Here is a 16,540-nt window from a genome sequence, read left to right as displayed (position 1 = left end):
CTCAAACCCCGTCTTGCGATCACCAAGCAGACGTTACCAATCAGGGCACAACAACCCTTAACCCTTTCGGCCCCAAAGGACGTACCGGTACGTTCTTGCAAAACACTGTTATTTACATGTTTTTACATATTTTTGATAACTTTATGAGAAACTTCAGGCATTTTCCAAAAGAATGAGACTAACCTGACCTCTCTCTGACAAAAATTAAGGCTGTTAGAGCAATTTCAAAAAAATATATAGCAAAATGTGCTCGAAATTTAACCTTACCTTGGGGGTAAAAGGGATCATAAACATGCAATCATACTGAAGTGGAATGTTTCAGTAAACCATTTGAGATTCCGACATCTAAAAACTTTTTCAATAGTATATCTTCAGATAAATCTAACTCTTTTTAATCTTTATCTTTTTAACTTTATTACAAGTTTAAGATTCAGAATATTCCACAAAATATTAAAGTAGTTAGAGTAAATTTACAAAATTATAGACTAAAAATTTTGCTGTGCCTATTGGCAAAGTATGATGAGCCACAGACAAGGTTAAAAAACATGTTTAAATAGATGGACTGATCATGAGGTATACAATTCTTAGTACATTATTTTACCATATATCATCACATTCTATAAAACACATCATATACCATTTATAGTATCATATAGTTACTTTTAATATAAACACCAAATACAGTATCTGTTTTTACTATTTACATACTTGGTACAAAATAAATTAGGAAAGTTTATCTTAGTACTCCAAGTCCATTCCCTTAAAGCCTATATCATTGGATGAGCCCATTCATGTACAGTTGGACACAAGAGTCCCTGGCATACCTCCCTCTGAGGAAATACACCTTGTCACACCCTTATTGCCTAGCGAGTAACCAAACAGATACTGTAGAGAGAGTGACAGGGTGCACTTCCTCAGAGCTAGGTGTACCAGAAATTCTTGTGTCCAACTGTACCAATTGGTAACTTTTATTTAAGGAACTATGAAAAGCCAAACTCTTTAACAATTGGTTAAAACATATTTATGATATGAACTGGAGTTCACCTTTCTCATCTAATAATTACAGCTTTTTTTTTAAAGAAAATTTTGGGGTTAACCCTTTACATAGTCGTTCTTTACACGGTAATACTGTAGGCACATTTACTGTTGCTTTTAATTAACAATAATACAATTGCAAAAAAAAAAAGAAAAATTCAAATTAATACCTAGGCATCAAAAGTGATGAAATGACACTAATTTCAAACATTATTGAATTGTGTCATTCATATGTTTCATGACAATCTGGTCATCAAACACTACCAGTAGGTAAAGTGACAATCTTGACAACCTCGAAGAAACTCAACACCATTATCATCATTACCTACATTCAGACATGTTTTTTCTTTACTGTATTCGTAGTGCAATGAGTTCTATTCTCTTATATTTTGTCAAAGAAAATGCAGCAAATATGGTACTACTTTCTGACACCCTTTAGAAAAATAAGACCTACTATTATCATCAAAAATGTTTAAACCAAGCTCTATTCTTACTCTATTTCTAATCACTTCTACCTGGCCTAAGATGATGCAGATGGATTTTGAAATTGAAAAACAAATTACGGATGCAAACAATAGATTTGCAAATTGAATATTTATATTACAGTTACAGAATACAGAATGTATGTACAGTATTAGGCACATCACTGACCAGTGTGACTACTCTGTATCTGTTAATTCTCCTTTTATAGACCACTAAATAGAAAAAGTAATGGTAATAACAGGAGTAACACAGTGATAATATAATACGAAAGATGATAAATGTCAGGTGAATGCAACAGAGACCAACAAGAATGATAAGAGATATGACTGCCATTTCCAAAAATCTGCAAAATAACAACAAAATCCTTTAAACAAAAGCCAAAACCCAAGTGCAGTTTGATGATACTTGATACCAAACCAGATTTTCAGAAATATCATGTATTTGGGTGAACGGCGTATGTATGATAAAATCCCTACCAGTTCCACGCTAAAAATAGCTCCGATACTTTCTGAAAAACTCGTCCGGGAAACTTCCGTATCGTGGACCCTGCCAGTAAGACTGACTGTAAGTTCTTGATGTGTTAACCAATACTTATCTGTGGATATCCAACTTGATATTTCATAAAAGATGCTAAGAATAAACTTTCTCCATATCTCGTTAGCCAATATTTGTACAAAAACTATCAGCTTTTGTAATTTCATGTCATATTATATCTGCAGGATGAAATTAATGCACTCATATCAAGTTAACATTAACCTCCCTAACAACCAAAATGATAAAGTACTGTATTAAATCATTACAAAATACAAGATAACAAGTTAGGCAAACTACTGTGCTGTTATTAGAAAGGGCATTATTTTCAGGATATTCATTGGACTGAAAGACTATTAACCTGAGTTTTTAACTCTGTTCTGATTTAAACACCCAAATACTGTGTAATATCAAACACGGCACATCGCTCCAACCTACCAAAACGTTTGTTCAGATGTGTTGAATACAAATACAGTTTATTTCTCAAGAAATTTTAACATTAGTGATCAACAGATGGACAAGAACAAGTAATTTGTTCAGTAAAATTTCAAAACTTCAATCAGATCAATTCACTTTCTAATTTAAAAAGACACTCTTGCAATAAAATGTAGCATCCCAACAACATGTGCAACACGGTCAACAGATTTCAAACTCCGACACACATAAACACATCATTACTCCTAACATTGCATAGTAACTTTTTGGGACATTTGTTTGCACATATCACAGATACACCATTCAGGTATTAAGCTCCCTAAATCGAGAGGACACAACTAAAATCTTCTGCATGTATTCTGAGAGTAATTTTTTACAGCGAGTCCACATCTTACTCCCAGTCTCCCATCCCTAGGCAGAATCATTTGTTACCTTCGGCATTCCTGTCTCGGCGTCAAGCAAAGTGGCAGAATCGTCTAGTACACGGGGACCTTCGCCTACCTTGGTGTGTACGATAAACTTCAACTGTCCAGCTTGACACTCGTCATCTAACAAAGACAGGTATGCCTACAAAATGAAGAAAGAGAATAAGTTCTTAGAAGTTGAGTTGCTCTTCCATTTTTTCAGCTACCTTACATTTATTGAAGAAAATCTGAATTTCAAAACCCACTTTATAATTCTAATATCAAACAATTTTGAAAAAGAAAATATCAACAAGATATAGTGTAAAATATGTCCTTGAAATAATCTCAATGCCATAATCTTGAAAATCAAACACTGTAATAAATATCAAGAAGGGAGAAGTAAGATGTGTTGGTCCTGAATCTTATGGAGAGGCACCAGACGCATCTCTTGAAGGACTAAAAAAGTTGTAAGAGTAAGAGAATATATTTCATGAATAAAAAAAATATTTTGGTGAAAACTGCTGTATTCTTTTACGTTAGTGTGAATGCAACATGTCCTCAAAATTTAAACATACCTGTGACACGGGCATGGTCTGTGTCTGATGGCCCCTAACATAATCGTTCATGTTCTGGGATGCACTCGGCGGGAATGCACGAAGTAGGAGAGTCATGAATTCGTCGATAACAACGCCAGGTACAAATAAGCACGCATTTGGACCAGCATCAAAAGTATAACATACCTGGAAAATGTTAAGAAAAATTACTGTTGAGCCTCCTTACCACCATTTAATTTTCTATTACTGTATGTATTGTGCTATAAACCCGTTATGAAAAAAATAAGGAATTTGGACCCTTATACCCTTATATTGTCATTATCAGTAAATAGGGTTAGGAATGAAGTGGTGAGGGTGAGAACGGGTGTAAGAAATGAGTTAGCAGCTAGAGTGGATATGAATGTGTTGAGGTGGTTTGGCCATATTGAGAGAATGGAAAATGGCTGTCTGCTAAAGAAGGTGATGAATGCAAGAGTTGATGGGAGAAGTACAAGAGGATGGCCAAGGTTTAGGTGGATGGATGGAGTGAAGAAAGCTCTGGGTGATAGGAGGATAGATGTGAGAGAGGCAAGAGAGCGTGCTAAGAATAGGAATGAATGGCGAGCGATTGTGACGCAGTTCCGGTAAGCACTGCTGCTTCCTCCGGTGCCTTAGATGACTGCGGAGGTAGCAGCAGTAGGGGGATTCAGTGTTATGAAGCTTCATCTGTGGTGGATAATGGGGGAGGGTGGGCTGTGACACCCTAGCAGTACCAGCTGAACTCGGCTGAGTCCCTTGTTAGGCTGGGAGGAACGTAGAGAGGAGAGGTCCCCTTTTATTTTTTTATTTTTGGTTCATTTGTTGATGTTGGCTACCCCTCAAAATTGGGGGAAGTGCCTTGATATATGTATGTATCATTATTAGCTAAGCTACAACCCTAGTTGGAAAAGCAGGATGATATAAGCCCAACGGCTCCAACAGGGAAAATAGCCCAGTGAGGAAAGGAAATAAGGAAACAAATAGAATAATGTGCCACAAGGAACAACCCTCTGGTAAAGAAAATCACAATCACAGTAAAGCTCACCATCAACAATATCTTTATTTCAAGTCTTCCGCTGAAGAAACCTGCTTTAGGAAAATGATCTCTGTACTGAATTGAGGAAAGATTACTAATAAACAGAGTCCTATGAAAAATGATATTTTGATTATAAAATAAATTTTTGAATATACTTACCCGGTGATTATATAGCTGCAACTCTGTTGCTCGACAGACAACTCTACGGAAAAACTCGCCAGCGATCGCTACACAGGTTGCGGGTGTGCCCAACAGCGCCATCTGTCGACCAGATACCCAGCTCTTATGTAAACAAAGACTCAATTTTCTCCTCGTCCCACTGCGTCTCTATTGAGGAGGAAGGGAGGGTCATTTAATTTATATTCACCGGGTAAGTATATTCAAAAATTTATTTTATAATCAAAATATCATTTTTAAATATTTAACTTAGCCGGTGAATATATAGCTGATTCACACCCAGGATGGTGGGTAGAGACCAGTAATATATGTTTACATTTTATGAGCTAAGAGTTTTTTATTTCATTTTAGAAGTTATCAAAATAACAAAAACAAAATAAATAGGTACCTGGTAAGGAAGTCGACTTGAACAATTACTCTGCCTTTTAAGTACGTCTTCCTTACGGAGCCTCGCGATCCTCTTAGGATGCTGATCGACCCCTAGGAGCTGAAGTATCAAGGGTTGCAACCCATACAACAGGACCTCATCAAACCCCTAATCTAGGCGCTCTCAAGAAATGACTTTGACCACCCGCCAAATCAACCAGGATGCGAAAGGCTTCTTAGCCTTCCGGACAACCCAAAAAACAACATTAAAAACATTTCAAGAGAAAGATTAAAAGGGTATGGAATTAGGGAATTGTAGTGGTTGAGCCCTCACCCACTACTGCACTCGCTGCTACGAATGGTCCCAGTGTGTAGCAGTCCTCGTAAAGAGACTGGACATCCTTTAGATAAAAAGACGCGAACACTGACTTGCTTCTCCAATAGGTTGCGTCCATTATACTTCGCAGAGATCTATTTTGCTTAAAGGCCACGGAAGTTGCGACAGCTCTAACTTCGTGTGTCCTCACCTTAAGCAAAGCTTGGTCTTCCTCACTCAGATGTGAATGAGCTTCTCGTATTAACAGTCTGATAAAGTAGGATAAAGCATTCTTTGACATAGGCAAAGATGGTTTCTTAACTGAACACCATAAAGCTTCAGATTGGCCTCGTAAAGGTTTAGTGCGCTTTAAATAGAACTTAAGAGCTCTCACAGGGCATAAGACTCTTTCTAGTTCATTGCCTACAATCTTCGATAAGCTGGGAATATCGAACGATTTAGGCCAAGGTCGAGAAGGCAGCTCATTTTTGGCTAGAAAACCAAGTTGTAGCGAACATGTGGCTTTTTCTGACGAAAATACGATGTTCTTGCTGAAGGCATGAATCTCACTGACTCTTTTAGCTGAGGCTAAGCATACCAGGAAAAGTGTCTTTAAAGTGAGATCTTTCAGGGAGGCTGATTGTAGCGGCTCAAACCTGTCTGACATGAGGAATCTTAGTACCACGTCTAAATTCCAACCAGGTGTAACCAAACTACGCTCCTTAGTGGTCTCAAAAGACTTAAAGAGGTCTTGAAGATCTTTATTGTTGGAAAGATCTAAGCCTATATGCCGGAAGACCGATGCCAACATGCTTCTGTAGCCCTTGATAGTGGGAGCTGAAAGGGATCGTCCTTTTCTCAGGTATAAGAGAAAGTCAGGTATCTGAGCTACAGAGGTACTGGTTGAGGATACAGAGACTGACTTGCACCAGTCTCGGAAGACTTCCCACTTCGATTGGTAGACTCTAAGGGTGGATGCTCTCCTTGCTCTAGCAATCGCACTGGCTGCCTCCTTCGAAAAGCCTCTAGCTCTTGAGAGTCTTTCGATAGTCTGAAGGCAGTCAGACGAAGAGCGAGGAGGCTTTGGTGTACCTTCTTGACGTGTGGCTGACGTAGAAGGTCCACCCTTAGAGGAAGACTTCTGGGAACATCTACTAGCCATCGAAGTACCTCGGTGAACCATTCTCTCGCGGGCCAGAGGGGAGCAACTAGCGTCAACCTTGTCCCTTCATGAGAGGCGAACTTCTGCAGTACCTTGTTGACAATCTTGAACGGTGGGAATGCGTAGAGATCTAGATGTGACCAATCTAGGAGAAAGGCATCTATATGTATTGCTGCTGGGTCCGGGACTGGTGAGCAATAGATGGGAAGCCTCTTGGTCAGCGAGGTTGCAAAGAGATCTATGGTTGGTTGGCCCCAAGTGGCCCAAAGTCTCTTGCATACATCCTTGTGGAGGGTCCATTCTGTTGGAATTACTTGCCCTTTCCGACTGAGACAATCTGCCATGACATTCAAGTTGCCTTGGATGAACCTCGTTACTAGTGAGATGTCTTGACCTTTTGACCAGATGAGCAGGTCCCTTGCGATCTCGTACAACGTCAGTGAGTGGGTCCCTCCTTGCTTGGAGATGTACGCCAAGGCAGTGGTGTTGTCTGAGTTCACTTCCACCACTTTGCCTCGAAGGAGAGACCTGAAGCTTTTCAAGGCCAGATGTACTGCCAACAGCTCCTTGCAGTTGATATGCATGTTCCTCTGACTCGAGTTCCACAGTCCTGAGCATTCCCGACCGTCTAACGTCGCGCCCCAGCCCACGTCCGATGCGTCCGAGAAGAGAACGTGGTTGGGAGTCTGAACAGCCAGGGGAAGACCCTCTCTTAAGATGATATTGTCCTTCCACCAAGTCAGACAAGACTTCATCTTTTCGGAAATCGGGATCGAGACCGCTTCTAGCGTCTTGTCCTTTTTCCAGTGAAAAGCTAGATGGTATTGAAGCGGACGGAGGTGTAGTCTTCCTAATGACACAAACTGTTCCAGGGATGATAGCGTCCCTACCAGACTCATCCACAGCCTGACTGAGCAGCGTTCCTTCTTCAGCATGTTCTGGATGAATAACAGGGCTTGACTTATTCTGGGGGCCGACGGAAAAGCCCGAAAAGCTAGACTGTGAATCTCCATCCCTAAATACACAATAGTTTGGGATGGGACCAGTTGCGACTTTTCCACATTGACCAGGAGTCCCAATTCCTTGGTCAGATCTAGAGTCCACTTTAGATCCTTCAGACAGCGACGACTGGAAGAAGCTCTGAGAAGCCAGTCGTCCAAATAAAGGGAGGCTCGGATGTCCGATAAATGGAGGAATTTGGCAACATTCCTCATCAGCCTCGTAAACACGAGAGGAGCTGTGCTTAGGCCAAAGCACAGGGCCCGAAACTGGTAGACCACCTTTTCGAAAACGAATCTCAGAAAAGGTTGGGAGTCTGGGTGGATGGGGACGTGGAAGTAGGCGTCCCTTAGGTCTAAAGAGACCATCCAGTCTTCCCTTCTGACCGCTGCTAAGACTGACTTTGTGGTCTCCATGGAGAACTTCGTCTTTGTGACAAAGACATTCAGAGCACTGACGTCTAGCACCGGCCTCCACCCTCCTGTCTTCTTTGAAACCAAGAAGAGGCGGTTGTAGAATCCCGGAGATTGAAGGTCCGAGACTTTGACCACCGCTCCCTTCTCTAGCAAAAGAGACACTTCCCGTTTCAAGGCTCGTCTCTTTTCTTCCTCTCTGTACCTGGGAGAGAGATCGATGGGAGACGTTGCGAGAGGGGGTTTTCGTACAAACGGGATCTTGTACCCCTCTCTGAGCAACTTCACAGATTGTGCATCTGCGCCTCTCTTCTCCCAGGCCTGCCAGAAGTTCTTGAGTCTGGCTCCCACTGCTGTCTGAAGTTGCGGGCAGTCAGACTCTGCCCTTAAAGGACTTGGATCCTTTCTTCTTCCCTCGTTTCCCTTCGGCACGAGCACCTCCTCTGCTGGAGGCTCTGCCACGAAAGGGCGGAATAAAGCGAGACGCTGGAGTGTCCATCCTTGGTCTAGCTGACAAGGTAGGCAAAGGGGGAGCTTTGCGAGCTGAGGACACAACAAGATCGTGAGTGTCCTTCTGCACTAACGAAGCGGCTATTTCCTTAATCAGGACTTCTGGAAATAGGCACTTGGAAAGAGGAGCAAAGAGAAGCTCAGATCTCTGGCACGGTGTAACTCCAGCAGAAAGGAATGAGCAGAGAGATTCTCGCTTTTTCAGGACTCCGGACACAAAGGATGCAGCAAGCTCATTAGACCCATCACGGACGGCCTTGTCCATGCAGGACATAATGAGCAAAGAAGTCTCTTTATCTGTCGAAGAGATCTTCCTGCTTAGGGCTCCTAGGCACCAGTCTAAGAAGTTAAAAACTTCAAAAGCCCTAAAGATTCCTTTCAAAAGGTGGTCCAGGTCCGATGATGACCAACAAATCTTTGAGCGTCTCATGGCAAGGCGGTGGGGAGAGTCTACAAGACTTGAGAAGTCGCCCTGGGCAGAGGCAGGAACTCCCAAGCCGAGAACTTCTCCCGTGGCATACCAGACGCTCGATCTAGAAGAGAGTCTAGCAGGGGGAAAAGCAAATGCTGTCTTCCCTAAACTCTTCTTGGACTGTAACCAGTCTCCTATCACCCGCAAAGCTCTCTTGGACGAGCGTGCGAGGACGAGTCTAGTAAAGGCAGGTGCGGTAGAGGGCATGCCTAAAACAAACTCTGAAGGCGGAGAACGAGGAGCCACAGAAACAAACTGGTCAGGAAACAGCTCTTTGAAAATAGCCAAAACTTTTCTAAAGTCCAAAGAGGGTTGAGTAGACTTAGGCTCGTCCAATTCTGATTGTTGTTCATCTTGATGTGCAGCAACATCATCATCAGAAAGTTCCTCATCCGACAACTGATGAGGAAACGGAAACGGAGTGGGTAACGGCTGGTTCGCTGAGTCCGGTCGCACTGGTGCATGCGTGACTGAGCCGGACGCAACGTCATGGAACTGCTGCACAGTCTGTGAGCTGTCAACAACCATGGAAGCGCGAGGACGCACAGCGTCTACCCGAGACTGTCTAGACTGACTGGGTTGCGCAGTGGAAACCACACTGGGTTGCGGAGGTTGACGCACCGCGTCAAAACAAGGCAACTCTGATGGTTGTTGAACATCCAGAACGTCAAAGCCAACCTCCGTGCGTCGCTTAACGTCAACATGCGGCTGGCAGCCCACACTGGAACGCATGGGTGGAGGAACTCTCTCAACTGGTGTGCGTGAGAAGGTTACCTCAGCGTCCACAGGACGCACAACCGATCGCTTGGAGGGTTGTAGGCTAGGTACTGTACTAGCTGGTACGGCAGCAACCTTCTCCGCATGAAAGTCCTGCATCAGAGACGTAAGCTTAGACTGCATGTCTTGCAGTAAAGACCACTTAGGGTCTACGGGAGCAGGTGCGGCGACAGACGGTGTTAGTGTCTGAAGCGGTACCGCTTTGCCTCTCTTAGGAGGTGAGCAGTCATCGGATGACGGCAACGAGTCCGAACTGACCCAGTGGCTACAACCGGGCCGTTGGACTTGCCCTGACGGGACCGATTTACGTTTTAACGGTCGCGAGACCTTGGTCCAAAGTTTCTTGCGAGAAACACCTTCAGACGACGAGGTATAAATCGGCTCTCTCGTCTTAGGTAGGTAGGGGCGATCTTGGGGAGATACGCCCAATACCACGGAGGGAACGTCTGTTCGCTGATTAAAGCCTCTCGAACCCATGCGTCGTATGACATTGCTTCTCCCCTGGACTTGGGAGCTTGCAAGAGGTCCCGGACTAGGAGGACGACAGGCACGAACAGACGAACCCTCAAGCGCAACACTGTCCACAACACTATCACTTGGCACTTTAGCACTTCCCACTGCACTTTGGCACTTAAGCTCCTTAACATCCGCCATGAGCTGATTGCGGTCACTTGCAAGGGACTCAACTCTCTCACCCAGAGCCTGGATGGCACGCATCATGTCAGCCATCGATGGTTCCTGAGTACTAGGAGGGGGGTTAGGAGCAACCACTACAGGGGAAGGAATAGGTTGTGGGGCATGAGGAGAGGATACATCAACAGATCGAGAAGAACTTCTCCTAACTCCATCTCTCTCCAGCCCACGTGTGTACTTTTGAAATTCGACAAAATCGAATTCCGAAAGGCCAACGCACTCCTCACACCGATCTTCCAATTGACAGGTTTTATCCCGACAATTGGAACAAACAGTGTGAGGGTCGATAGAAGCCTTCGGAAGACGCCTAGAACAGTCCCTAGCATTGCATTTCCTAAATTTGGGAACTTGTGAAGGGTCAGCCATTTTGAATTGGTCAAGGGAAAATTCCAAAAAACGATCTAAGTCATCAACAAAGAATCCGATACAAAAAAGAGTTCAAGGATTTATTTGAAGAAAAACCCTGCACAGCGAAAGCTCAAAACTAGAATATAGTACTTCACCAATTAGATGTGAAAAACTCCAGTTTAGCAACAGCGAGTAAAGTACGTCTTGTCGACACGTCGACAGAGAGAAAATTGAGTCTTTGTTTACATAAGAGCTGGGTATCTGGTCGACAGATGGCGCTGTTGGGCACACCCGCAACCTGTGTAGCGATCGCTGGCGAGTTTTTCCGTAGAGTTGTCTGTCGAGCAACAGAGTTGCAGCTATATATTCACCGGCTAAGTTAAATATTTAAAACTGATACATCAATACTTTACATGAGTTCTTGGTACATCAATAGAGCCATAAACATGTCAAAGTATTCAAGTATTTACCTTAAATAATCACTTGAAGACCTTTTAAGTATCCGGGTGTAGCAGGCTGCTTCAGAGATCTAACTCCCACCCAAATAAGAGAGCTCTGACAGAACCAGAAGCATAATAGGGGGTTAAAATGTATCAGGGTAGCAGTCAAAAGGAGAAATAACTGGCCCAGAGACAGAAGTAGTACCAGGTACTCGTTGCAGCCAAAAACAAAAATGAAGAGTCTTTAACAGGCAGGAGAGTGGGGTTACTCACCCTACTCAACACCTGCCGTTAATTACAGTATGTCACTAATAATTGAAAAGGCCGTTCAAGCTTCGCTGAAGACATTCACTATTTTAAAGGATGAAAGGTTTGTATAACCATAAGGAACAAAATGTATGTCAGCTGTTTTCAGTAACTCAAGTTATCTGTTAAAACATTAAGAGAAAATCTAGAGAAAATTCATACTTACTTTCTGACTGAAACTACCCTGTGACTCCTTGATATCATTGTACTGATGAACAAGACTTGAAACTGAATGAGATGTATCATTCATGTAAACACAAGGAGGAAATGTATCTTGGCAAACAGCATGCATCTCGTTGCTATCAGCCATTGTCAGATCACAAAAACTGGACCAGTCTTTCTCTTTAATAGCCTGTGAAAATAAAACTTCATTTGAATTAAAATTACAACAATTTTTAATACATAAGTACAGCTACATTACTGCTATACCTACTTCAAGCGTACTGCGCAAAGAACGTATTACTGCATTGATGAAAATATTTTCAGTGCATTATCTCATAAAAGGGACATTTTCATAAAAATAAAGGACTGAAAACTGAATCTATGCATAAATAATAACCAATACCTTCGCACATAAAGCTGAGCAGTCACTTGCACAAAGTAAAAGGAAAAATACATGACTATCATTACGAAAATGGGTCTTGACTGCATAAAAATCATTCATAACCTGTAACAATCCATATCTAAACATAATTTTGAATATCTATTTTTCAAAATACAAACCATAGTCCATGCTACAAGTCCCCATTCAAGTTAGTATACACAGTCAAGAATTGAAAATACCTATCGTTAATGTTTAACAGAGTATAACTCCCATCATCAAAGTTTTCCATTTCTCAATCACAAATTCAACAGTCTTTGTCAAATATGCAGAACAAGCTAGAATCTTTAATCAAAATAGAAGGAAGATTAAACTGAATTTATGAATTTGGCATAGGTATATAAGAACAGAATTTGGCCTGAGAATGAACGTTAATAGAGGTTAGACAGGAAGATGAAAGAAAGGTAGGGGGAATGGAGGTAAAGTAAAAAGAAATTGAGCAAAGTGCACGTAGGGGACGAAGGAATGCTGCATAGACTCCAAGTAATGTGGACAGTGAAGACTGATAAGGAGGGAGGAGGGAATGTACTCCCTGTGAAACACATTTGTGAAAGACTTTGTCTTTATTTGTCATTCACCTTTTCCAATAAAAAAAAAAAAAATTAAATGACATTTCAAAAAATTATTTCCCATCTGTTCAGTAAGTGTAGGATGACTGACTGGACTTGCAAAATTATCTTGATGACACTTCTTACAGGTCTGCTTTGAGATCTACTGTACTACATTCAATGGGTGAACTCCACCCGAGGAATTTTTCCTACAGATGGGTCTAGCAGAAATGAAAAGGCATGAGTCTGTCTATCGAAAGGTTCTTAACCCTTTTACCCCAAAAGGACGTACTGGTACGTTTCACAAAACCCATCCCTTTACCCCCATGGACGTACCGGTACGTCCTTGCAAAAAACTGCTATTTATAATTTTTTTTTGCATATTTTTGATAATTTTTTCAGAAACTTCAGGCATTTTCCAAGTGAATGAGAACAACCTGACCTCTCTATGATGAAAATTAAGGCTGTTAGAGCAATTTAAATAAATTATATTGCAAAATGTGCTTGAAAAAAAAATAACCCCTGGGTGTAAAGGGTTGGAAAGTTCCCAATAGCCTGGGGGTAAAAGGGTTAATCCCATAAGTAAGACCTTATTTAAAGACAGTGAGGGTGAAAAGGCAAGGGAATTTTTTTTTATTTTTAATGAACCCTGTCCCTTCTGAATTGGGCGAACTTAGTGAAAGCCAGTCTTCACAGTTTGTAGATCAAACTGGGTGATGGAAAACTTGTCGTAAGAACCCTCAAAGTAATGTTACAGAGAAGATATCAACAAGGAGCTAAAACATTGCCACTCAAGAGTTCAAGGTGTTTAACCAAAGATAAATGACATGGTACTCATTGTTTACCTTATACTTTTGGCATCAGGCTACCTAGAAGTCCAATTCTAAATTGGTAGCACAATTTTCACATGACAATTAAAAAGATAATCCATGCCTTTGAATGTCTATAAATGATGATCAGCAGTTTTAATCATCTTAATAATGCTTTATAGGAATTTAATACTCTGTCTCTTAGTATAAAAAAGAGATTTTGACGAAGGAAAAATCTATTTCTGGGCTCAACCTGTGTCGCTCCGTGAAATGCTCCTTAAAACACCATTTCAAATGTATAAATACTGTTGAAAAGTAATGATTTGTGACCTCAAATGATCAAGAAAACTTATGACTACTGTACCTCCATTATAGCATCCAAGCGTAACAACACAGATTCCTTCACCCGATGCTGCATCAATCGAGAAGTCTGGACAGTTCTCTTCATGCCCTCTGTGCTACCTACTTTCTTTCGTCCAGCATTTGCCTGAAAGAAGTAGTTCTTAAACCTAGGGAAGTAATGAAATTCAATTTATAAAAGCTACTTTACTTGTAAATAACAAGTAGTCTTCTCATTACTATTGCCAAGATTATGCAAGTTTTACATGTTACGTAGAAATCTAAACAATAAAAATGTTAGCAAATTTATCCAAGGGTTAAAATGACAATCAAACCAAATCTCCTTATTATACATATGTTAACCCTTAGATGTTACATAGAAATCCAAACAACAATAATGTTAGCAGATTTATCTAGGAATTAAAATAACAACCAAAACTCTATATTTCCTTACTACACATATGATAACCCTCAGATCTGGAAAATGGTCGGCTGAAGCTATAGGACGAGCCACTGAATCAGTTCCGTCTTCTAATTCGCCTTTGTGCCAGCGCACAAGGCCACCGTATATGCTACGACAGGCACTTCCGGATCCCTGGCGGGCCACAGAAGACAGATCGCCTTCGACTCCGTAAACTTGTCCCAGAGCAAAGACTGAAAATGAACAATTAAATACTGAAAAAAAAGGAGTCAGATCATAAAATTCACAGTAGTAAATATACCTACTTTTCCAATGTATTTAAACAACACCTTAGATCAGTACTGCTTCTAATTATTACTTTAATAATTTCATAATTAACATTATGAAATTTACAATGAAAGCTTCCTTTGAATCCACAAAAAATTTGAAGAAATGCTACTCAAAATTTTGCAAAATGCATTCTCCCTAGGGAAATGACCTTTCTCAGTCCAATAATTAATGAAAAACATAACTGCAATTGGTTTTCAAACCTCACAGGGTTTAAACTAATTGTGTGAAATTTGCTTATTACTTGATCATACCAAATTTTCCAGTTACCTAAAGGTGAAACAATTTCAAATACAAACTACCTAACTAAAATGACAAATTTGAAAGTAATTTGGATTTTTCCTAATGATACAAACCTGTGGTCTTACCGCTTGTCTGACCATGTCTGCCGTCTCCATGCTGAACGGAGTTTGTCTGACAAACTTGTTCAGAACTGAGAGGTCGATGATGGGTCTCCAGCCTCCCGATGCCCTTTTCACAAGAAAGAGTCGACTGAAGAAGCCTAGGGATCCGTTCTCGATCCTCTGGAGAGCATCCTTCTCCAACATGGTCAGGACTTCGACCCGTAGGGCCTGCTCCTTTGCAAATCCCTTTGCACAAGAGCTTGATGGAACTGGATTCCAAGTCAATGGAGGGAGAGATTGAATGAACAAGCCGCGATACCCTGACTGAATCACGGAGATTGTCCACAGCAGCTCCGTGCTGCAACCACCTCTGCCAATGATGTTGTAGGCGTTCCCCACTGGAACAAGTGGGGGGATTGCCCGTTCTAAGCCGGGATGGGTAGAGTGATGGTCACGAGAGAGCAAGTGATGATCACAAGGTGCGAGTGACAGTCACTGGGTGAAGCGTGACGAGCAGCTGGTGAGTGACGAGACGTCAAAGGGGAGTGAGAAGATTGTCAGTCCTTAGGAGAGTTGCAGAAACGTCTCTTTACAGACGGAGAAGGAAAACATCTAGAGGGGCGGTGAGGAATACGCTCCCTTGACAACGAGTGACGATCCTTTTGATGGAGAGTGCTTTTGCCGACAACAGCATGCTGCGAGAGGGAGAGAAGACTTATTGACAGCGAGGTTCCTACGCAGGGGACACCTTCAAAGGAAGGGGAGTCAGCGGAATGGTAAGTCAACATCTGGAAGGTTTCAGGAACGGAGTTTCTGGGGAGGGCCTTACTCATGAACGAGAGAGGGGACCACTGCAAAAGAAACCTGCCTCAGACTTTGCTCCTCCCCCTATGGAAGAGTCGGCTCAGCATGGAGGAGAGTGCAGTCTTTGGCAACTGCAGCAGCTGCAAGCGACGGTGAAAGGTGAGACCCTTCAGCAGCAGGGGAAGACACTGCAGGATCTCAGAGTTGTGTACTCATCGGGGTAGAGGCTTCTACTTTGGAGGAAGCCGATGTCTGCTTCCTTTCAACGGCAAGTAGGAGAAGCTCTAACATCACCTCCTTCGATGGGGGGAACAGTGATTCCCAGCGAAGGCCAACCCTGTAAAAGATCAGAAAAAGAAAAGGTTCCTTTTACAGGAAGGAGCAAGGTTGCTTCTCTAACGAAAGCAGTCCTGTCCCTTGAACCCCAAGATTGACCTGGTGCTAATTGGTCTACGCTCCTGTTTGATCGTTCCCTGGAGAAGACAGATCGAGCAGGAGCTTCGGGAAGAGATCGGGGGGTCAAAGAAGAAGTCCGAGGTTTCTTCAATTCCAAGGAAGACCTATAAGGTAAAGAATCTCTCTTAGACTTCTTCTTGCGCTGTCTCCCAAACCACTCCAGGCATTCAGGGCAGTTATTGTCCCGGTCAAAGCGCAGCCCTCAGCAAGAGGGACACAACATATGTGGATCCGTCTCAACGGAGGACATGAAGGTACCGCAGGAGAGCCCCTTAGGTCCTGAAGATATCCGCATAATGGACGGCACAAAGAAAAAATCATAACTCAAAAAACAGCAAAAAAGATTAAGTCAAACGGCAAGTCCAGTTGGGAGGCGGAGAGCAACAACATCCATTCTCCACCGAGCCAATAACACA

General features: G+C 42.2%; 1 protein-coding gene across 2 annotated transcripts in view; it reads right to left on the bottom strand.

The window, feature by feature from the left end:
* Window positions 1-202: 202 nt before the first annotated feature.
* Window positions 203-16,540, bottom strand: part of Mvd (mevalonate diphosphate decarboxylase) — a 58,585-nt gene continuing 42,247 nt past the window's right edge. For both annotated transcript variants that reach the window (XM_068394904.1, XM_068394905.1), the window contains exons 6-10: window positions 14,227-14,426; window positions 13,798-13,920; window positions 11,642-11,827; window positions 3,464-3,628; window positions 203-3,051 (exon numbers count right to left, since the gene is read on the bottom strand). In XM_068394904.1, the coding sequence (XP_068251005.1) occupies window positions 2,896-3,051; window positions 3,464-3,628; window positions 11,642-11,827; window positions 13,798-13,920; window positions 14,227-14,426 (830 nt within the window). In that variant the 3' untranslated portion in view covers window positions 203-2,895. The remainder of the gene's footprint in view (window positions 3,052-3,463; window positions 3,629-11,641; window positions 11,828-13,797; window positions 13,921-14,226; window positions 14,427-16,540) is intronic.

The sequence above is a fragment of the Palaemon carinicauda genome, chromosome 20 (assembly GCF_036898095.1).
Source record: "Palaemon carinicauda isolate YSFRI2023 chromosome 20, ASM3689809v2, whole genome shotgun sequence".
Classification (NCBI taxonomy): Eukaryota; Metazoa; Arthropoda; class Malacostraca; order Decapoda; family Palaemonidae; genus Palaemon; species Palaemon carinicauda.
This window is presented reverse-complemented; position numbering and strand designations above follow the sequence as displayed.